Source organism: Heteronotia binoei, chromosome 18 (genome assembly GCF_032191835.1).
Source record: "Heteronotia binoei isolate CCM8104 ecotype False Entrance Well chromosome 18, APGP_CSIRO_Hbin_v1, whole genome shotgun sequence".
NCBI classification, from domain to species: Eukaryota; Metazoa; Chordata; class Lepidosauria; order Squamata; family Gekkonidae; genus Heteronotia; species Heteronotia binoei.
In genome coordinates, this window is record NC_083240.1 from 24,852,669 (window position 1) to 24,874,646 (window position 21,978).

General features: G+C 47.5%; 1 protein-coding gene across 1 annotated transcript; it reads left to right on the top strand.

Moving 5' to 3' along the window:
- Positions 1-10,343: 10,343 nt before the first annotated feature.
- On the top strand, positions 10,344-20,202 carry ABHD11 (abhydrolase domain containing 11). Its single transcript, XM_060259144.1, has 6 exons — positions 10,344-10,548; positions 12,695-12,830; positions 13,550-13,723; positions 15,897-16,067; positions 18,846-19,027; positions 19,774-20,202. Exons 1-6 carry the CDS (start codon positions 10,442-10,444, stop codon positions 19,916-19,918), a joined length of 915 nt encoding a protein of 304 aa, XP_060115127.1. The 5' UTR covers positions 10,344-10,441; the 3' UTR covers positions 19,919-20,202.
- Positions 20,203-21,978: the final 1,776 nt, after the last annotated feature.

Here is a 21,978-nt window from a genome sequence, read left to right on the forward strand (position 1 = left end):
AAAGAAAAGGAGAAGGGAAAACCACTCAGTTCATCTTTCCTTGTCTTCTCGTGGATATCCTTTGACTTCAAACACATTGCGCCCCATCGTGGACTTTCAAGTGCCTCTGCGATATTAGACCCTGCTTCCCATCCCTCAAGCTTCATCTTCAGCCAGCAAAGGTTGGCGAGAGGTGTGGCCTTCAGATTGCCTCTCTGTTGTTCAACTTGGCTCACCCTGCACCCCTTTTTTCTTCCTATTTTGGAGCTTTGTTTCTGTGAGGGGTATTTAGAAAAATGATTAATTCAAAGGGTGGGGAGGGAGGGTGTGATGATATTCTAGGGGACAGAGACTATAGGGAGATAGAGCCTCCATGCTTAGGATTTGTTTACTGTTGAGAATTCTTGGGAAATGACGGGTGGTGAGGGATGATATCAAACCAGGGCTCTTTTAAAAGCTGCAATATCAGCTTTAGGGCACGGAATTTGGTTTGATTAAGTAAATAGGCCAGGGCTCTTGTGGGTGACAGGCTTCCAGAGAGAAATAAAGATGGCCCCCGCCTCCATTTCTTCTTTTATACTGTAAAGGAAATCACCCTGCATCTTGCCCTGAGGTAATAACTTTGTCGCAAACCAGGCCTCTGGGAAATAAATGGTTTCACCAAAAAAGTACAGGGAATCAGCTATGGGGAAAGGAGGATGGTGCTTTTAGGCAAACGGTCAGCCACTGTTGGCCGTGAAAAGGTTATGAGAGTTGGTGAGGGAGAAGCAAAGATGGCCGACATCCCTCATGTTCTCAAGCCTGGCCCTTCAGCACAAGTGGTAACTACTCTGGTCAGGAGAGAATAAGCTGACTAACATAAACCATCACCTCCTGGGATGGCAGCGTGGCAGCAACCACCAGAACAGGGCAGAGGGATATTTAAGAAGCTGCCGGTAAAATTAATCTTGACTAGCAGTGGCTCTTCAGACTTTCTGTCAAGGACGTTTTAACCAGAGATGCCAAGGAGGGTTCATATCCAGCGAAGCTAGGCAAAAACAGATTCATGGTTCTGTGAGGCTTGAGACCAACTGAGACTCCCCCTCCTGCTTTGTGTTTTGTACAGTGGTATGGCGTTTCCTTCTTTCTCCCACAAATAAAAGTCTGTTTTAGTAATTAGATCAAATGTTGCCTTCTTGACGATTTGGGTCCGGCATGACTGGCAGCCACTTCTACCTTCCTGGGAACAACCAGGCTGTTTGGTCTCACAGTTATCTACATGTTTACGGGTGAATGTTCTGCATTCTTGCCTTTACTTTGCAATTCAGTGTGTGCACAGCCCTTTTTATGTTGCACACACAACGATGCTGCGCTCCTTTCGCACTTGCAGGAGGTGAGAGGCCTGCGGGGTCTCTAGCAGCCAGAGCTTTGAGTCCTAATCTTAGCTCAAAAAGCACGAGTCCATCTCAGCAGCGATCTAAGAGCAGCCGTAGGCAAGTTACAAACATTCTGGAAAAGGAGGAAGGAACCTGAACAGAGAAGGATTTAGAAACAGACTTTCAGCCTAGCGCTAGCCTGAGCTCGCCCTGATCCTGAACCACAATCCAGTATCCTGCCCTGAGGTAAGGACAGATGGCTGCCTCAGGCAGTGTATTTTGGGTGCTGTTAAGGGAGACGAGTGGGAGCCAAAAAGAGATAACTCGTGGGGCACAATATACCAGGATGTTCTCCTGCCCAGATACCGCTGAAATGAATGGCTATCTGTGGAAAAGATGATACAGAGTGATGGAGAGAAACATTTCCCTCTCTCCTCTTTCCCCGTGATGGTCATTGGCAGTACAGAAATCGGTTGCTGCCCAGACAAGATGTAATGGAACTTATGGAACTCACCATCACAAGATGTGGCAATAGGGTGGCATTTATTTAGCACATCTATAAATATTCAGAGGCAGATTATTTCTGAGTAGAATTTGCGGGGCCGGGGAGTGGGCTATCATGCTCTGCAGGGAACAACTCCAATCATCTGCCTGACCCGTGTTGAAATGAAACCAAATGCTGGTCTGGAGGGACCCCAGCCCAGCAACATGATTGTTTATGTTCATATAAAGCAGCAGATAAATTTAAGGCAGATGTTACGTCAAAATAAGTGGCATTTCCATGTGTAGAGGCGATACACATCTGAGCAGGAGGGCTGTCGCTGTCATGCCTTGTCCATGAGTACGGCCACAGAAAGGACTCTTGGCTTGATCCAGTAGGCCCACTCCAGTGTTTTTACTGGGCTCCTTGTGGTGCTCCTTGTGGACTCCACCCCCCCCCCTCTCTTGGAACATCCTTCTTGGAAACAGGATCCTTAGTCTTAGCCTGCCAGGCTTAGGAATCACAGGTTAATGCGAGCCATTTTAAATAAAATAAATAGACAATGTTCCGGGGCAGAAGTTGGGCTGCGCTCTGAAACGAATTTGATCAAAATCACTGGGATTCTCTCATCCCCTATCAGAGCCAGAGTAAATTTGATCAGGGAACCGTGCTGGTTCATGAATGTTCCCCATACTTTTATAAAACATAGGGATTTATTTCTCCACTGAAAAAGGGGTCACCGCAAGCATTTCTCCTTTCTTTTTTTGCATTGTCTCTGCTCATCTCCTGGCTGCCATATCTATTCTTCGACATTCATTAATCATAAACTATGTTTGCGCATTGGTTATTTTATCTATATCTACATCTCTCTCTCTCTTGCTCACTGTCTGTCTAGAAATCATGAGCAAATGGAGCTAAAACCTTCCCCGTCTCCTCTGACTTTTCCTCCTCTTGGTTCTCCACTTGGGGCATTTTTTCTCATTGGGGCTCAGGTTGGATAATAATAATAATAATAATAAGTTTTTATTTATACCCTGCTTACAGAGCATGATACAGTATCATGGCATAGCAATAACAGATGAAATCAATCAACAGTATAAATACAATATAAAAATTAATATTAAAAATAAGCTAAAACAATACAATGGTGCTACAGTCTCTGTTTATCCAAGGCAGCGTAGTATTAATTCTGGTTCCATCTTAAAAGGCTACTTGGAAGAGGGCAGTTTTGCAGGCCCTACAGAACTGATTAAGATCCCGTAGGGCCCGCACCTCTTCTGGCAACTGGATGTGGTCTTGTAGGTAGTGGAGAGAGCTGAGTGCCCCTCACTCGAGCGTCCATGGGATAAAACCAGATGTACACTTACACTCTGCTCATTGCATAGGTGAAGCAGACCCAAAGCAACACGACTGAATGCACTGTGTCAAATGTACACCTTACTTTGTGTGTCTTTGCAGCTGTGGAGAGGCGATCATTTAGATTTTCCACCTTAAGTATCAATATACTTGACTTCCACCACTACGCAGCTGCCACTTCTTTAATGGTTAAGATGCACCCTGGCCTTGCTGGAATCCCTCTGCCTGCAGGATTTGGACAATCACTCCCTGGGCTCCACAGTGAATTAAGACAATGAAGGTTATCATGGACCCTGATCAAAGGAAACCGCAGGGAGCCGCTGGCTGCAGTGCCATGGCCAGAACTACTGAAAACCCTGGGATCAAAGCTCATGGCTGGTTGTTGGGGTGAGATGATATAAGGCCAACCTTTATCCCTTGTGTAGGAAGTCAGGGAAGATTATGATATAATGACGTATAGATAAATAAATGGGAGGGAGACCAGAGCAGTGCCCACATTGCTAGAAATACAAACTTCACAGCCCTGTGCATGGAGCCTGCATCTCCGATCCGGAAGCTCCACATGGAAAAGAGGACCAAGGCAGAACCAGGACATTAAAAACAGACTCGAACATGCTGATTCCAACCCGGGGGTGCATTTTTCAAAACTGAAAAGCATTGGGGTTGAAGGCAGCTTTCAAGTTTAATTGGAAATCTGACTTTCCCCTGCTGTCCAATGTTTGCTGTTTTACTCGGGGTTGGTGGAGAACCCTGCATGCCCAGAAACCCTCTTTTCTACACTATTAATTCCAGGGCTTTTTTTGTAGCAGGAACTCCTTTGCAGATTAGGCCACAAACCCCTGATGTAGCCAGTCCTCCGGAACTCTCAGTACACGGCCTACCGTAAGCTCCAGGAGGACTGACTACGTCAGGAGGGTGTGTCCTAATATGCAAAGGAGGTCCTGCTACTTCCCACGCCTGAGCTCTCTGGCACTGAAAAGAGGTTCTAGGACCGAGACCTGGCTCAAATTGAACCCGGATGGTGCTTGCAGACTGAAGTTCTGTTTTTCCCTTTGCCGTTCGGGCTGCTTGGTTCTGCCCAGCAAAGGAAGAGACAGTTCTCCTCCTCCCTGAATGCTCGGGGTTTGGAGCAGATCAAGCAAGCTTGTTTGTTTCTGCCTGTTCTGAGCTGCGCCCTGCGTTATGGGCGGTCCGCACCCTCCCGCTTGGCTCAGTTCACCTGCTGTCAAACAAGAGCTATGTAAACTCTGTGCAGAGGGACTCAAAACAGGGGGAAGAGAAAGAAGGAAACGGAGCAGAAGGACGTGGCCTAGAAAGAGCAACTGAACGGCATCATTTGGTGGTGTCCCCGTATAGTGAAGCTCCCACATTTTTAGCTTTTGGATAGAAGAGGTTTTGCTCTGCATAAAAGGCTGCAGAAACCCAAATTCCTTGACAACATAGACGCCTCAACGTCATCCTCTAAGAGCCATTTTGGTGGTTAAGAGCGCTGGACTCTAATCTGGAGTACCCGGTTTGGTTCCCCACTCCTCCACATAAAGGCAGCTGGATGACCTTGGGTCAGTCACAGTTCTCTCAGAGCTGTTCTCTCAAGAGCAGCTCTCTGAGAGCGCTTCAAGCCCCGCCTACCTCACAGGGTGTCTGTTGTGGGGAGAGGAAGGGGAAAAGATTGTAAGCTGCTCTGAGGATAAATCCAATTTCTTCCTCTTCTTTCTAGACTACGCATTTAACCCTTATCCAGTTCTTGCATGCTAACACTTGTTGCAGATATCACAGGTCATAAGAACATAAAAAGAGCTGTGCTGGATCAAACCAGTGGTCCATCTAGTCCAGCATCCTGTCACTCACAGTGGCCAACCAGTTCCTCTGGAGGGCCAACAGCGGGCCATAGAGACTTTCCCCAATGTTGCCCCCAGGCTCTGGGATTCAGAAGTTGACGGCTTCTGTACATGGAGATTCCATTTGGTAATCAAGGCTCACTGCTGTTCCAATCCCTCCCCATGGAGTCCACCAACCCCCTTGTAAAGCATCTAAGTTAATTGCTATCCCCACATCCTGTGTCAGTGAGTTCCACAAGTTACATATGCACTGTGTGAAAACATGTGGAACGTTCAGATGCTATCTTGTACATATGGCATCAGACTCAATTCTTGGAGGACCTCAGCCACGTTTCAGCCATACAGAATTCCAGGGCACACTGGGTGGGAAAAGGGGGGTGGGTTCCTTATGATTCAGTAGAACCAGACCATTTCTGAAACAGATCAGTTCGAGCAGCCTGGGCTATTTATTTGTTAAAACATTTCCTCCTTTCTTCGTGCAGCCAAAAGCGTAAGGCGCTGCCTGAAGTGCTTCGCTCCACAAAAAACGATCCTTGCACATTTGGTAACAGGTTTATCCCATGCAGCCTGAGCATTTTATGGTGTTTGCCTATGTTACAATTCTGTGCTACAGCCACCCAGTAAGGTAGACGACTTCTATTATCTGCCTATTGCCAAACTGGGGGCGGGGAAGTGAAGTGGCAAGAACACCGCTGGGTGACAGAGGGCACCCTCTCCGTTCACAGCAAGGGCAGGACTTCACCTGCTCTCAAATCAAACATGATCTCCCGTCCTCCTCATAAAAGACTGAATTCCCAGCTGAGACCTGTTTCATCCGACACTTCAAGGCGAGAGGCCCTTTCGGTGGATGAAAAGTGAGCGTTTGGGCAGAAGAAACTCCGTGGAGCAATGGGCGAGCATTCCTCCCTGTGGGTGATGTGGATTGAGGGCACCTGAGATCTTGCTGAGAGGCAGGCAGAAGCGTGGCAGTGATGAGGGGGGACAGCAAGGAATTAATGTCTGCAGTCGTTTCAGGGTCACACTGGCTAAAATGCTTTGCTCCATAAAGACAAACCATCGTTACAGGCAATCGTGTCCAAAAACACCAGCAGGGGCAATGTGAGCAGCACCAAATACCAAAACAGCAACCGTGGGCAGCACCCCTTTCATTGCCAACTTTAAGAATTTGGATCCCACACTCTCAGCTAATTTTTTTTTTAATGCAAAGAACCGATATTTGTTTGCTTCTGCTGTCGGAGGGGGGAGCCACCATCCAGATGGGGCTTGGGTGGCTCCCCGTGACAGTGGAGCCGTTGTCCCCAGGAGGACACAAGAGACTCTGTGCGGGCTGAGCCTGGAACAAAGGATGGGTTTGTGGGGCCTCCACGCCCCGAGCATGTGACCGATACCTGGGGCAGGTGCGAGATACTGGGCTGACGGCCAAACTGCATGCCCCGCTCCCATTTAACTCTTCCTTTGCCATCCAGGGTGAAAACCCTGATAGTCTGGTAGGGCTTAGGGGTACGTGGTGCCTTCCCTGGAGGATGGAGGAGCGTGTTAAGGTCTCTGCGCATACCTGGGAGGGGCTGTCAACTTGATATTTCTCCAAGGAAACGAAGCAGAGTCTTCTTTTAAAAAGGAAGACCCTGGGGCAGAGCAGGAATGCTAGACGCTTTGCTGTTCCTGGATGGACAGCTCTCAAATCGCCTGTAATCCACCTGTGTGGATTACGACGTGCACAAACACACACATTTCTCTTTTTTACAGATAGCAAACAAGTGGGTATATTGAGGTCTCTGGTGAGCTGTTGCTGACCTGCCTTCTCTTCCTGGACCCCACTTTGCAATCATGCTGGGTAGCAGGAAGCTGCTGTGATTGTTCAGTGATTAGGAGAAAGCACACTACACATGCTCAGAGATGCTCCCCCCACCCCCACCCCCGTATATTCTTTCATGCTCTATCAGGTTTCTGAAGCTGGGCGCTGCCACAGGTTCCCAGGAGGGGTGTGCACGTGTGTGTCTCAGAGTTTTCATTGGGAGGGAGTCGGTTGCGTCCAGCTGAGAGACCAAAAACTCCTCTGGCCCAGCCCCTATCCAGAAACCAGGAGATCCAACCTGCTACTTCCACGCAGCCACTACGAACTCATGGCCACTGCACCACAGGAGATGCAAGAGACACTGGCCAGGGAACTTTGAAGAAAGAAGCCATGTTCCTGGATGATACAAGCTGGGTCTGGGATCAGACTTGTTGCAAGTTCTCCTCAGTGCCCAGATGATACCTGGTTTGGCTCAGCCCCTGCTATGAATAAAGCGAGGGTTTCAGCCTTCCCCTGTATGCCAGTTTGGTGTAGTGGTTAAGTGCACAGGCTCTTATCTGGGAGAGCTGGGTTTGATTCCCCACTCCTCCACTCACAGCTGCTGGAATGGTCTTGGGTCAACCACAGCTCTCATAGGAGTTGCCCTTGAAAGGGCAGCTGTTGCAACAGCTCTCTCAGCGCCACCTATCTCACAGGGTGTCTGTTGTGGGGGGAGAAGATATAGGAGATTGTGAGCTGCTCTGAGATTCAGAGTAAAGGGAGGGATATAAATCCAATATCATCATCTTCTTCTTGCAATAGAAAACAGTATCAGGTGGTGCTGCTTTGCAAAAATCCGTGTCTTCTTGGAATGCGTGTACATTTCCTCAACACACCAAACCATGATTTTCCCTGGGACTGCTGTGGGTGGGAAAATGGAGCAGGGAGATGGCTGAAGTCCCTTCTCTACATACTTCCATGGTCCTGATCCAAACTGGAGAACCTTACAACTGTCTGTGTTAACATCTGAATCAGGGTAGAAACCCCAGTCCCATCCAGTGTACTCTTGAAATGTGTGAACTGGCACCGATGCTAGAAGGAGACGCACCACAAACCCAGTCCAGGTAACTGGAGCAAATGGAACCAAGCCACATACCAAAGCAGAAAATGAAACCTGACAGATCAAGGTCCACCTAGACCAGCACTGTTACTATGGGCCATCAGCCAGCTGCTCCTGAAAACCTGGAAGCAGGGCAGGAATACAGTAGCCCTCCCCTGTCCTTTGCAGCTGTGTAAAGGTATGCTGTGTCTGAACAAAGGCTTCATTTAGCCAACCAAGATATTCATACATTGATAGGCTGAGTCCAAGGAGGCTGTCCGACTGGCTGGAGTATGTTGCTGTTGACATGTACGTGTACCTGTTTTTGTTGCCATTGGATCTTACTGTTAGTCACTATTGGCAGCTCGCGGGTTAGTGTACTGCTCATTATTTTTGCTGTCCCTGATATTCTCTGGAACACTGATCAGAAGATGACTCCTAAACTTTGGCTAAGAGCACTTGTTTGGTGTAGTGGTTAAGTGTGCAGACTCTTATCTGGGAGAACCGGGTTTGATTTTAAGAGCCAGTTTGGTGTATTGGTTAAGTCCGCGGACTCTTATCTGGGAGAACCGGGTTCGATTCCCCACTCCTCCGCTTACAGCTGCTGGAATGACCTTGGGTTAGCCATAGCTATCGCAGGAGTTGTCCTTGCAAGGGCAGCTGCTGTGAGAGCCCTTTCAAGAACCACTCCTGCTCCAAGTCTCTGATTCAGAGAGAAGGGTGGAGTATAAATCTGCAGTCTTCTTGTTGTTGTTAGATAGGCATAAAATATTCTTCCCAGTTTGCTTGCCCTCAGAATGTGGTATTAAAAGATAGATTGCCCCTGAACATGGAAGTTTCGTTCTCCCTGAATATTCTTGGTTTAACGGGCTCAGGGAATGGATCCAGCAAACCCATGTGGGATGGGGCAACAAATTGGAATTACAAAGAGAAATGGCGACAGTCCAACAGAAAGTGAAAGGCACAGGTGCCTCTGTTGAAATCGATGGGCCAAGGCACGTTCGTCCCTGTGTTCCAATTAGGTCTGCAGCGCCGCTATAATCCTATAAGAAAATCCTGATCCTATAAGAAAATTATTTACATATTCACGGCGTCCTGTTCAGCCGCTACTTCTCTCTGGCTCCTCTTCTCAATTCCAGCAACGTTATCTGACCCAAAGCAGAGTTTATCGGCTGCTCTTTTCCAACCCTCCTCAGGAGGGACAAACGGTCGGTCACAAATGGCCTGTTTCTGTAAACATTGCCTGCCCAAGCTTCTGTTTGCCTTGTGGGAAGGGATGGGCAGCTGTGGGAGAAGAGCACTTTCTAATTCACACAAGGGGGAAAGGTGGGGGAGGGGTGAGAAAGAAGCAGGAAGTCCAAAGACATGAAAATCCCCTCCAGCACAAGCAGTGCATACTTGAGGGGGAGAAGGGGCAGGCTAACTACAGTGTAGGCTGGCTTCAGAGACGAGTAGCTAGTTTGCATGGGCTCAGCAGGGTTGCCAACTCTGGGCTGGGATATTCCTGGAGTTCAGAGATTTTCTCTAGGACAACAAACTCATTTGTTATGAGGGCCAAATCTGACATAAATGAGATCTTGTTGGGCCGGGCCATGTATGTACCTATTTAAGATTAGGTAGCAGAGATATAAACTTTATAAAGGACACAAACACAATTAAATATTTTTTTTAACTTAAAACATGCTTTAAATGTTAGCACTTGTTGGTCTTAAAGGTGCTTTCTTTGTATTTCTCCCATGGGATCCAGGGAACTGGGCAAAGGAAGCTGTGGCTCTTTCCTTCCTTCCACAGGGTACTGGGAAGGGAGCCTCAGCCAACATAAGTAAAAGAGGCTTGGCTCAGTAGCTGTGCCGTGCAATTGAGCAAGCCTTGCAAAGTAAGCTGTTATGCAGAAGCAAGCAGGATATAGGGAGAAGGAACCAAATGACAGACAGTTGCTCAGGGGCCTGATAGGAGACTTCCCGGGGCCTGATTTGGCCCCCGGAATGCATGTTTGACACCTCTACTCTAGGAGAACTGATCTCTGCAGTCTGGGGGTCAGTTGCAATTCCGGAAGATCTCCAGTCTCCTCCTGGAGGCTGGTAACCCAAGCTCAGGGGCACTCTGGGTTGCAATTCCCCGTGTTCTGCTTTTAGCACGGACAGGACTGAGATGGCAAGATCTGTGCTGGAGGAAGGGAGATGAAGAGGCAAAACCTCTAGCGGTGCCACCTGCCCCTTTCCACACTCCTCTTCCCGTCTCCCATGCGGTAAATTCAATTATTTTTTCCTCTTTGAAGGAAGCTCTTTAGTTGCAGGAAACCTCCCACTCGCCTTTTTTACAATAAATCCTTCGAAAGAAGCTTTCTGTCACTCAGAAACCTGCGCAAGCCCATCTCCGCGCGCCCCCTGGCGGTGGATATACATAACCACATCTATTCCCTGTCCTTAAAAAGGCACAGTGGGACTTAAACATTGAATTCCCGTGCCGGAAGTGCCGTGTCCCTATGGTAACACACCCGGAAGTAGCCCCAATTTCGGCCTCCTCTGTCGCCCTGGTGACCGCCGGGCCCTCCCAAGGATGCTCCGCGCGCTTGCTTTCTCGAGGTGGGTTCATTCTTCCCCTCTCCGACCCCGCCTCGTTATCCTGGCGAAGGAAAGGAGGGCCCTTGCCAGCAATGCGATTACGTAAGTCTACCGGAAGGGGAGAAGGGGAGGGCCTAAGTTAGGCTAGGCCTTTTTTACCCCAGAGTTCCCCGCGCGGGGCTGTGAATGGCTGGAGGTAGTTACGATTTGAATGTGGTGAATGCCCGGATGGAGCTACAGCCAGGTGCGAGTGACGCGTTAAATACGCCGAATGCCCGGATGGAAACCTATTCCATGGACCGCTGAGCCACGTGCTCGGGTGGGGACCACTGTTATCGCCCGCCTGCCTGCCTTAATTTCAGACCTGCCTCGCACACCTATTTTTCTCCCCTAGGTGTGCACATAATATTTCATTATTAAGCACAGTGACATATATGTGTTTGATATGTTTCATGCCTCACAGAGGAAATATGTGATAATGCCCCAGCACCTGTACCGTGGAAGGTGATAGCGAGCCTCAGGAAATTCCACAGTTGCACATGACAGATTCAAAAATGTGGAAGAGCGGTGATGGGGTAGTTGATGTGTTTTTATTTCCACAGATGCTCAAGGCTGCTGAGGTTAGCATACGCTGTTAATCCTCACAACAGTCCCTTGAGGTAGTAGGGCCCAAAGAGTGGGTCACCTAGTACACTTTAGAGCTGGAGGTCAGGTCCAATCACTGCACTGCGAGGGCCTTATTTGAATACTGCTTTCAAAATGGATTTATATATAACTATTGCTGCATTTTTATACTTATCCACTCAGTCTTGTAAAAGACCCATGTTTCCCAGTGAGTCCTGAAGACAACAGAATTCCACATGGCATCCATGTGGCATTCAGGTTTTCACCAGGAGGAGGTTTCGTCTCAGGCTTTGGTACAGCCTGAGATTTATTTTGTGAGATGAATAGCTGAACCATACACATTTACCTGGAAATAAATCCCATTATGTGGCATTTATTTCCAAAAAAGGATTGGGGAGGGATGGTGGCTCAGTGGTAGAGCATCTGCTTGGGAAGCAAAAGGTCCCAGGTTCAATCCCTGGCATCTCCAAAAAAGGGTCCAGGCAGAATCTTGTGCCAAAACCAGGTGTTAAAAAACCTCAGCTTGAGACCCTGGAGAGCTGCTGCCAGTCTGAGAAGACAATACTGACTTTGATGGACCAAAGGTCTGATTCGGTATAAGGCAGCTTCATATGTTCATATATATATGGGATGAGCATCCACTTAATCTTTCCTGTGTTCCCCGTGGAGACTAGCACTTTGTAATTTGAAAAGCCTTTTCATCATGACCAGTTTCTTTTTCTCCTTTTCCTTTCCTTTCCTTTCCTTTTCATTTCTGTTTTTTGTTTTGCTAATAATCACTCCAGAACAGGAATTCTGGGGAAAGGTTGCTCGCTAACCTGTGATGTTGTGGATTGACCTTAATTCAAGATGTTGCATGGCTGGTGTTTGTTTGTTTTTTAATTTTGCCAAACTTGCTTAACATAAGAGCCACAATTAATAAATGTCAAATGTTTGAGAGCTGCAGGAAGGAAGGAAGGAAAATAGATGGAGAGGGAGAGGTAGAAAGAAAGCAATTTTAAATGCATTCTCCAAGCCGCTAGCTGGCTTGGCTTGCAGGAGTGATTTAAAGAGACAAATCCTTTCTCCAAGCTGGCCAACAGGCAGTGGGGGCATTTTGAGCCACACAATATGTGTGAAAGAGCCATATGTGGCTCCCAAGCCACAGTTTGGCCACCCCTGGACTAAAGGATCAACATGGCTGTCTAATTCCACCCACACATACACACACACACAGCATACCGTTGCACTTGTCAGGGAATGGGGGTTCACCATGGCTCCACTGTTGAGTGGGCCCTTGGTGGCAAACTTGGGTAATGTTTGACATTTGCCCCTTGCTCCCCAAGCCCAAACCTCTCAGTCAACATCAGTTTTAACAGAAACTGTCAAAACTGGAACTTTGTGCAGAAAAGTGAGGTACAAATGTCTTAAATGACAGAAGACTAGGAACTTCCTTGTCTTTTAAAAGAAAGAGAGTTTAGGATTCCACAGAAACACATACAGTCTGAAATATGACTCTAGCCATGAAGGCTTTCAGAGACATTGCTGTTATTGGTGCACAATACTGGTTTAGTAGTTAAACCTATGCTTGCCTAGGATGTTGGAAGTCCAGGTCCTGCTAACTGTCTCCCCTCTTCTGTTGCAGGCCACTGTCCCTGTCCTACACAGTGTTTGATGGACCCTCACTTCAACCTCCACTTGTTTTTTTACATGGGCTTTTTGGGAGCAAAACCAACTTCCAGTCCCTTGCCAAAAAGTTGGTGCTTCAGACTGGCCGCCAGGTATGTAGGGTGGAGTGGAGTCAGGTGGGGTATTTGAGCTAGGAAAGTGGATGCTGCGTGTTGGGATAGCTGTGAAGACCTCTGGATCAGTTTGTGTCATCCTCAAAAACCATTAATTTGTTTCCAGAGAAGAGTTACATCTCTTGCTTCTGCTTTAAAAAGCTTTTGGGACAGCTTACAAAGGAAATAACAGTAAATGAATACAAAATAACTATTAAAAATCAGAATAACTAGTAAAACAAACAGCTGGGTTGATGCAACCAGCTTTTCTGCTGATGAAAAAGGGACGGGGGGTCCCCTTTGACCACCTGAAAAGGTTTTGCAGGGGGTCATGGGACCTCCATGGACAAAATCCATGTGGGAGGCAAGAGCTGTAGTGAGCAGAGGAATTGGGTGGGATTGACTGCAAAAGCTGGTCAGATCCAACCCAGCAGTAAAATAGCGACAGTTGAAATCCCTCCCATGCCTTATCCAAATCTAGCTTTAGAACGCTGGAACCCCGAAAAGCATCCACAATAAAAATGATAACCACCTTGGATTCTTTAGTGTGTTTGTTCCATGATTGTTGGCATGAGAAAGCAGGCTGTGGTTACCCAAGTGTCAGAGAAAATTGTGCCATCCTGGGAAGAAACAGAAGTTTGTTCATCATTTAATGTGGCTTCTGTTAGGGTCTTGCTCTGGACCAGCTTAGTGCTCTTCATCGTCTCCTGCCTAGTTAGGTGCTGACGGTAGATGCCCGTAACCACGGCAGCAGCCCCCACGGCTCCCTGATGTCTTACGAAGTCATGAGCGCTGATGTCCAGCTCCTCCTCCACCAGCTGCACCTCAACAGGTGTGTCTTGATTGGGCACAGCATGGGTGGCAAGACGGCCATGGTACTCTCGCTCCAACGGGTAAGTATTCTGTGACCCAGGCTGAAGCATCTGGCTACAGGAGATGGAAATGGGATGGATGTGGGGATGGAAATCCTGCAGACACCCTGCTCAGCCATCTTTGCTCTGCTCTTTAAAAATCCAAAAGTACACACAGAGGAAGCTCATTCTGCAAGTTCAGCTCATCAGCATGTCCTATGCTCTTTTCTTGTTGTCCCAGGATCCAGGATTTTGAAATATCTGGCAATCTTTGGGCAGGGAGAGGGTTGGGGCTCAGTGGGAGAGTTTCTGCTCTGCATGCAGAAGGTCCCAGACACAGTCCCCAGCATCTCCATCCTCAGGTGGCAAGCGTGGGGATGTCCTGTCTGTTCAAGAGCCCCTGCTAACCAGAGTAAGCAAGACTGAGCCTAATGGGCCAGAGGACTGGTTCAGTAGAAGGCAGCTGGTGATGTATATTTGCAGAAATCAAATTTGTACTCTGTTGCTTCTAACAATGGTGGTATAGCTTCATGACAGATCATGTGTTGTGCAATGCAGAAGCTCCAATGCAGAGAGCCAGTTTGGTGTAGTGCTTAGGTGTGTGGACTCTTATCTGGGAGAACCAGGTTTGATTCCCCACTCCTCCACTTGCACCTGATGGAATGGCCTTGGGTTAGCCATAGCTATCGCAGGAGTTGTCCTTGAAAGAGCAGCTGCTGTGAGAACTCTCTCAGCCCCACCCACCTCACAGGGTGTTTGCTGTGGAGGGAGAAGATATAGGAGATTGTAAGCTGCTCTGAGCCTCTGATTCAGAGAGAAGGGCGGGGTATAAATCTGCAGTCTTCTTCTTCTTCTCCCATGTTGGACACCTGACATCTCCAGTTTAAAGGATCTTGGGTAACAGATGGTGGGAAAGGCCTGACCAAAATCTTCAAGAGCTACTGTCAGTCAGGACAGTACTGAGGTGGATCAGGCAATGTATTGACTTAATAAGGCAGCTTTGTATGTGGCTCAACAGTAGACTATGTGCCTTGCATGCAGAATGTCTCTGAAGAGCTGCAGCCAGTCAGAGTAGACAATACTGAGTGAGTGGACCAACAGTATCCAAAGAACTCTGTACCTTGGTGGACTGTGCTGATGGGATAGGCGAGCTTGCATTATTCCTGGGAAGGATACCTGGGAGAAAGAATCATGGCATCACCTTCTCTGAGATGGTGCCATTTTGTTTCCTGTAGCTATGAGGGCTAGGCTTTGCTTGGAATTGGAGGCTCTGCAGGTTGGTTTCCTTGTCTGTGGTGCAGCTGCATGTGGGTAGTTCTAGTCAACTCATCTCAGAAAGGATATTGCAGAAGTGGGAAAGGTATAGAAAGAGCCAACCAAAGCAGTCGGGGTTGGAGCACTTTCCATTCACTGCATGGTTGCATTTTTTGTAGTTTAGGGGAAATGATGGTTTGGGAGAGAGGCATCAAAGGGGCTTGCAAAATTATACACAATGTGATTAAACTGGAGAGGAAAACTTCTCCATTTTCCCATATTCTAGCCAGCTCAGGGCATCTGATGAAGTGAACAGCCTGTAGATTGAGAACAGAAAGTATTTTTCCCACCCAGTTAACTGGGGGGACTCACTCCTGCAGGATGTAGCGATGGCCTCTAGCTTAGATGGTTTCAAAAGGGTTTAGATGTATTCATAGAGGAAGTATAAGAAGACTGCAGATTTATACCCTGCCCTTCTCTCTGAATCAGAGATTCAGAGCGGCTTACAATCTCCTATATCTGTGAGGTGGGTGGGGCTGAGAGAGTTCTTACAGCAGCTGCTCTTTCAAGGACAACTCCTGTGAGAGCTATGGCTGACCCAAGGCCATTCCAGCAGCTGCAAAGGGAGGAGTGGGGAATCAAACCCAGCTCTCCCAGAGAAGAGTCTGCACACTTAACCACTACATCAAACTGGCTCTCTCTATATTGGCCATACTAGTTATACGGGATCTTCACGTTCATGTTCTGAATACAAATTATATCCCAGTTGCAAGCCTTCCAGGATCCTTTGTTTGGTCATTGTGCAGAACAGGATGCTGTACTAGAGAGGCTCTGGGTATAATCAAGTAGGGCCATTTTTGGATGGATTCTCCAGCATTGCCAGGGAGGAGTCTGCCTTTTGCAGCTGACCCCTCTTGTCTGCTCTTCCTCTTACTCCTTTGGCTTGCCTGTATCCCATTAGCCGGAGCTGGTAGAGCGCCTGGTGTGTGTCGACATCAGCCCCAGTGGGACATCAGCCGTCACCAGCTTCCAGGCTTTCATGGCTGCCATGCAGGCTGTCAACATCCCACAAGGCCTCCCCCGCTCCACAGCTCGCCGGTTGGCCGATGAACAGCTGCGTTCAACCATCCAGGTAAGACCACCTCTTTAAGGTCCAGTGAAAACCCAGTCATTTCAAATGCAAAGCCACGGTTCCAGTAATTAACAAGGCAAAAAAAAAATGAAAAGCAAGGGGAGATACTCAGCTTGCTGTGGCAGCATTAAAGGAAAAAATGCCCAAGCCCCACTGTTAAAATAGTTCAGACTTGCTCAGCTAAATGTTTTCTGACATTAAAAGGTTCAAATGGGCTTCCTAAAGGAACAGGTTTGTTTGGCAAGGGGGTTCCGTGGCTTCCCCACCACCTGATTCCCCAGGAAATCTGACTCAGAGTTCTGCTTTATTTTCTGGGTTTTCACTTGGCAGAGCTTTTTTGTAGAAAAAGCCCAGCAGGAGCTCATTTGCATATTAAGCCATACCCCCTGACAGCAAGCCAGCTGGAACTGTTTTCCTTCTCAAAAAAAGCCCTGGCATTGCCCAAGTTTCTCATTGGACTGGAAACAATGATTTTGAAGGGATGGGAAGGGTATTTGAGGCAATGCTAAAGCTGGGGTGGTTTAGGCAGTGTAGTGCCTTCAGAGTGCATCATCTCCTCAGATGCCAAGATTGACAAGGAGATTGACAACAGGCTGGCAAAGGCAAACCGTGCATTTGGCCGACTGCACAAAAGAGTGTGGAGCAACAAGCATCTGAAAAAAGGCACAAAGATCAATGTTTACAAAGCGGTTGTGATGACAACCCTCATCTACGGCTCCAAATCGTGGGTTTTATACCGTCATCACCTGCGACTCCTTGAGCGTTTTCATCAGCACTGCCTTCGCACCATCCTCAACATCCACTGGAGTGACTTTGTGACCAACACTGAAGTCCTCAAGAGGGCGGAGGTTACAAGCATCGAGGCACTGCTGTGGAAGACGCAGCTGCGCTGGGCAGGGCATATTTCTAGGATGGAAAACCACCGCCTTCCCAAGATTGCTCTGTATGGCGAACTTTCCACCGGCCATCGAAATAGAGGGGCACCAAAGAAGAGGTACAAGGACTCCTTGAAGAAATCCCTTGGCACCTGTCGCATCAACCATCACCAGTGGTCTGACCTAGCCTCAGATCGCAAAGCATGGAGGCACACCATCCACCAGGCTGTCTCTTCCTTTGAGAACGCACGCATAGCTGGTCTTGAGGACAAAAGGAGATTGAGGAAGAATCGCACTGCTACAGCACCAACCCCAAATCAGACTTTTCCCTGCAGCCACTGTGGCCGGATCTGCCTGTCCCGCATTGGTCTTGTTAGCCACCAGCGAGCCTGCAGCAGACGTGGACTACTGCACCCTTCTTAAATCTTCGTTCGCGAAGTCAAGCCGAGAGAGAGAGAGCCTTCAGAGGAGTGTCCACGGCCAGTGGCACAACACCTGCGAGCATGCAGAAGGTCCTCAGGATCAGGACTGTTATCTCCTGTTAAAGAGAATGGTGGGCAACAAGTGTTGGGGAAGACCTTCCTGTACCCCGAGACTCTGGAGAGCCACTGCCAGTCAGAACAGGCAATGCTGAGCTCGTTGGATCTAGGGGTGCCAGGTCCGATTCAGGAAATATTTGGGGACTTAGGGGGTAGAGCCAGGAGGAAGGTTGTGGCAAGCACGACTGAACTCCGAAGGGAAATCTGGCCTCCACATTTAAGGACTGTGCTCCTTTTAAATGCCTTCCTTCCATTGGAAATAATGGAGGATGGGGGCACCTTCTTTTGGGGCTCACAGAATTGGACCCCCTGGTCTAATCTTTTTGAAACTTGGGAGGGGGGTGTTTTTGAGGCGAGGCACCAGATGTTACACTGATTTCCTAGCTGGTATTAGGACTAACGTTCCATGATTTTCTGGCTGATATTAGGTCTAACGTTCCACAATTTTCTGGCTGGTATTTACCAGAAAATTGTGGAACGTTATTCCTAATAAGGGGAAGAACTGGTGCTTCAAATAACATGGTATTTTGTCTGAAAGTTTGGCATGAAGCCATGAGATGTTGAACTAATCCTTGGCTGATGAAGGTTTGGAAAACTGAAACCGGTCCTGATATCTTCTTGGGTCAGATTGAAATTGACGTGACTTAAAGAAGATGACTTGCTTTGAAATTGAGAACTGCAGGACTTACAGAAAAACGGGAGTTTTTCTTCCAGCTAAGATACGGACATTGTTGTTTATATGTAATATAGTCATCTCTTATATAGTGCGACGCAGTTTGTCTTGTTTTTTCTTACTCACAACTGGGCATTGGCAACCCTAGTTGGACCTAAGGTCTCACTCCAGTGTGACAGTTTCAGATGTCTGTATCAGTTCCAATAAGGTGGTGACAAAAAAATAAAGCCCTTCCCAAAGAATCCCATGAAATAGGAATCAGTAGATTTCACTGAGGTATCAGGAACAACCACTTGAGTTCCCCCCCCCCCCCCTTGAGTTTGGTACAATTCCCTTATATAAATAGTAGTTTATTATATTTGTCCTGCTGCTGTGTTCTCTTTTCTCACTAGTACCTGTTTCCTGCATCTTTTGATAATGTGCATTTGGGGTGGGGAGGAGCAACTGCTTAGAAATTTACTTTGTGTAGGAGGAAAAACTTCATTCAGAAACTTGTTTTTGTTTTAAGGGAAGAAGAGTGGGGAAGGGGAGGGGGAAGGAAGAAGAAGCCGTGAAGATTATTGAAGCTGCTGAGTTGCAGAACAGATTCCATATTCTGTGTATGCGCAGTGTAAGGGTACAGAATGAGTGTTGTTGGGAGGGGGTGTCGCTCTTGCATTCCCCAAGCCCCTCCTGTCTTCTCTCTACCCAGGAGCCAGCCATCCGCAACTTTCTGCTTACCAATCTGGTGTCTTCTGGGGACCAGTTCACGTGGCGAGTGAACCTGGAGGCCATCTCCCAGAATCTTAATGAAATGTTGAGCTTCCCTGATTTCCAGACGGCCTACCCAGGTCCCACTCTTTTCCTGGGAGGCTCAAACTCTAAGTACATCAGGTGAGAGTTCTAGTTCTGAGATTTGGCTTTCAGTAGGATCCACAAGGCCTCGGCTGCCAAATCCCCTTCTCTTGGTCAGGTTTCATCCCAGGCAGATGATGCGGTGAAGACCACACCTGCTTTGTTGTGCTACGTACGGGCAAACGATGCATGGAGCAACTCTCACTTTCCCATAGTTATATGGGATCTTCATGTATATGTATGTCCTGAATACAAATTGATGAGAGTCAGGAGAACAAAGAAGGGGGCTTGAGGTTTTGTATCCCATTTGTAGACCTTCCAGGATCCTGCATTTGGTCATTATGAGGAACAGGATGCTGTTCTAGAGAGGGGGGTTTCTCGGGTCCTACAGCATGCCTCTGAGCATGCAAGGAGTTTTTGTTCTTCCACCAGCAGCCATTTGCTGGCCTCCATTGTTGTGAAGTCAGACTTTGGAGCTGGGGTGTTGAATGGGCTGCTCACTGGGTTGGATCCCTCCTGCTTTTGTGCTGTACTCTCACCAAATCCACCTTTGGATTGCAGCCCTTCTTCCACAGGTTTTATGCCCATGTACGTACCATGATCCCCAACATAGTCTTTATGCTGGCTAAAAGGGACTCCCACCTCCCCCTTTTTTCACCTGGCTGAATCCAACCTGCTGGTTTTCCAAATTGACCTGAGTTCTTTACCAAAGGGAGTATTGGGAGGGTGGAGTGGAGCTTCAGTGTCACTGCTGCTCAGCACTGTACTCTTCCCCCTTTCTGTAGCTCTGATGACTACCCGGAGATTGAGCGGCTTTTCCCCGAAGCAGAGATCCAGTATGTGCCCGATGCTGGGCACTGGGTTCATGCTGATCAACCCCAACAGTTCCTTGCTGCTGTATGCAACTTCCTGGAGCTGCCTCCGCCATAGAGAAGCTGGAAGAATCTTCACAAACTGGCCTTCTGGAGTGGAAACAAAGCAGGATTTGTATCATTTCTCCTGGCTGGTGGTTTTCCCCGCAACTTCCAACTGTGACTCCACAAGCTCAGATTGGGGTTGTCTACATGTGCGATTTCCCCCATGGTCAATTTTGCTGAACAGCTGAGTGGGCTGTACCATGTTGTGGTGCTGTCCACAGAGCCTGAGGTGGCCGGAATGCTGCTTTTTCCATGTCTCCTCTGCATGGTGTTTAATATTAAAATTAAGTGATGTTTGTTTGGTTTCTTTTTCCTAGGCATGTTGTCTCCCAACATCCCAGAGACAAAGAACAAAAGGGAGGCAGCCAGAAACTTATTTATTTATTTATTTAGAATACGTATTAGCTGCCTTTCTTCCTTTCAAAGCTCAAGGCAGCTTACGAACATCAATAAAAGACCACAAATCAAATACTATAAAAACTTAACACCAACATTTAAAATCATTACTCGGGACTGGGACTGCTCCTAAACGTAACCAGTCCTAAATAAAACTGCCTTCAACCGCCTCCTAAAGCTTGAAAATGAAGGAATGAGGCAGATAAGCTGGGATCACCTCTTTTTAAGGGACATTTTTCATCCCCCTTCTAATTAAAATAAAAGAAGGCTGGATCAACTCAGCCTTCACCTTACAGCAACTTGCTTTTCAGCTGAATCAGTTGAATCTCTCACTCACAGACACACACACACACACACATACAACTTCTGCTTCCTTCTCTGAGGCTGCTCCTCCTCCTCTTTTGGGAGGAAGACAGGGAGAGGAAAGACAGGGAGAGGAAAGAGAGCAAAAAAATAATGTTGGAGTCCCATGGCAAGTTTAAGACAAGCAGTGTTCTATTCCAGGTAGAAGCTTTTGTGTACAGGCACACTTCGGAGGGAAGGAGGATGGATTCTTCTGACAATCAGTGTACGTTGAGGAAATTATTTTGGTGTATTCTGGAAAGTTTTTTTTTAAATGGACTTCTCTGTTTCTATCTGGATTTATTTTCTTTCAAAAAGACCCTGATTAGAAATTAGAACACTGGGATTGGTCCCTATATATTGAAGTGTAGAGTGATTTCAGATGCCAAATGATGATAGCACACATTGGTAATGAGACAGGAAAATAAGCTCTCAGTTCTGTCCAGGAGGATGCATTTTCTTGAACTTCATTATCAACTGCAATTCAACAGTCTCTGTTTCTTATCTCCCCTTGAAATTCCTTTGAAAGAGCACTGCTACTCTTCGGTCAGCAACTGAATGTTGTGGTTAAGAACATCAGGTCAGTGGCCCATCCAGTCCAACACTCTGTGTCACACAGAGGCCAAAAAAACCCAAGTGCCATCAGGAGGTCCACCAGTGGAGGACCTAGAAGCCCTCCCACTGAGCTCCCCCCAAGCACCAAGAATACAGAGCATCACTGCCCCAGACAGAAAGTTCCAACGATAAGCTGTGGCTAATAGTCACTGATGGACCTCTGCTCCATATGTTTATCCAATCTGCTCTTGAAGCTGTCGACGCTTGTAGCTGTCACCACCTCCTGTGGCAGTGAATTCCATGTGTTAATCACCCTTTGGATGAAGAAATGGTTTCTGATGTCAAACTTTTGTCCATTTATTCTTTGCATCCTCCTGGATGGAACTGAGACCTAGGTTTCCTGTCTCATTACCAATGCTGCTATCTCCACGCCTATTAGCCCTCTGTCTATCACACCAAATCCAACCCAGCCTGCTATGGTCATTCACCTGCAATTGCCATTCGACATCTTAAATCACCTTTATAAAGTTTATATCTCCGGAACCTCGTGTTACATCCTATGGCATGCATGGCCCAGCCCAACCAAGTGACACTTACATCAGATCCATCCCTCGTAACAAATGTGTTCGATGCTTCTGCCCTGGATGATGGATAATGGACAGTGTGCTTTTTATCAGCACTAGCTATAGCATTTCAGCCTTTGGTTGTCAAGAGTTTATAACTCCCCAGATAACATAGTGTAGACTGTGTGTTGAACACAATTATAAAGCCTTATGCAGA

What these genes read in the sequence shown, in the direction of transcription:
- ABHD11 (XM_060259144.1), top strand. Translation starts at nt 10,442, where the DNA reads ATGCTCCGCGCGCTTGCTTTCTCGAGGTGGGTTCATTCTTCCCCTCTC. An exon ending in CTTGCCAGCAATGCGATTAC is followed by an intron (nt 10,549 to 12,694) that starts GTAAGTCTACCG and finishes CTTCTGTTGCAG; the next exon opens with GCCACTGTCCCTGTCCTACA. An exon ending in AGCTGCGTTCAACCATCCAG is followed by an intron (nt 16,068 to 18,845) that starts GTAAGACCACCT and finishes CTCTCTACCCAG; the next exon opens with GAGCCAGCCATCCGCAACTT.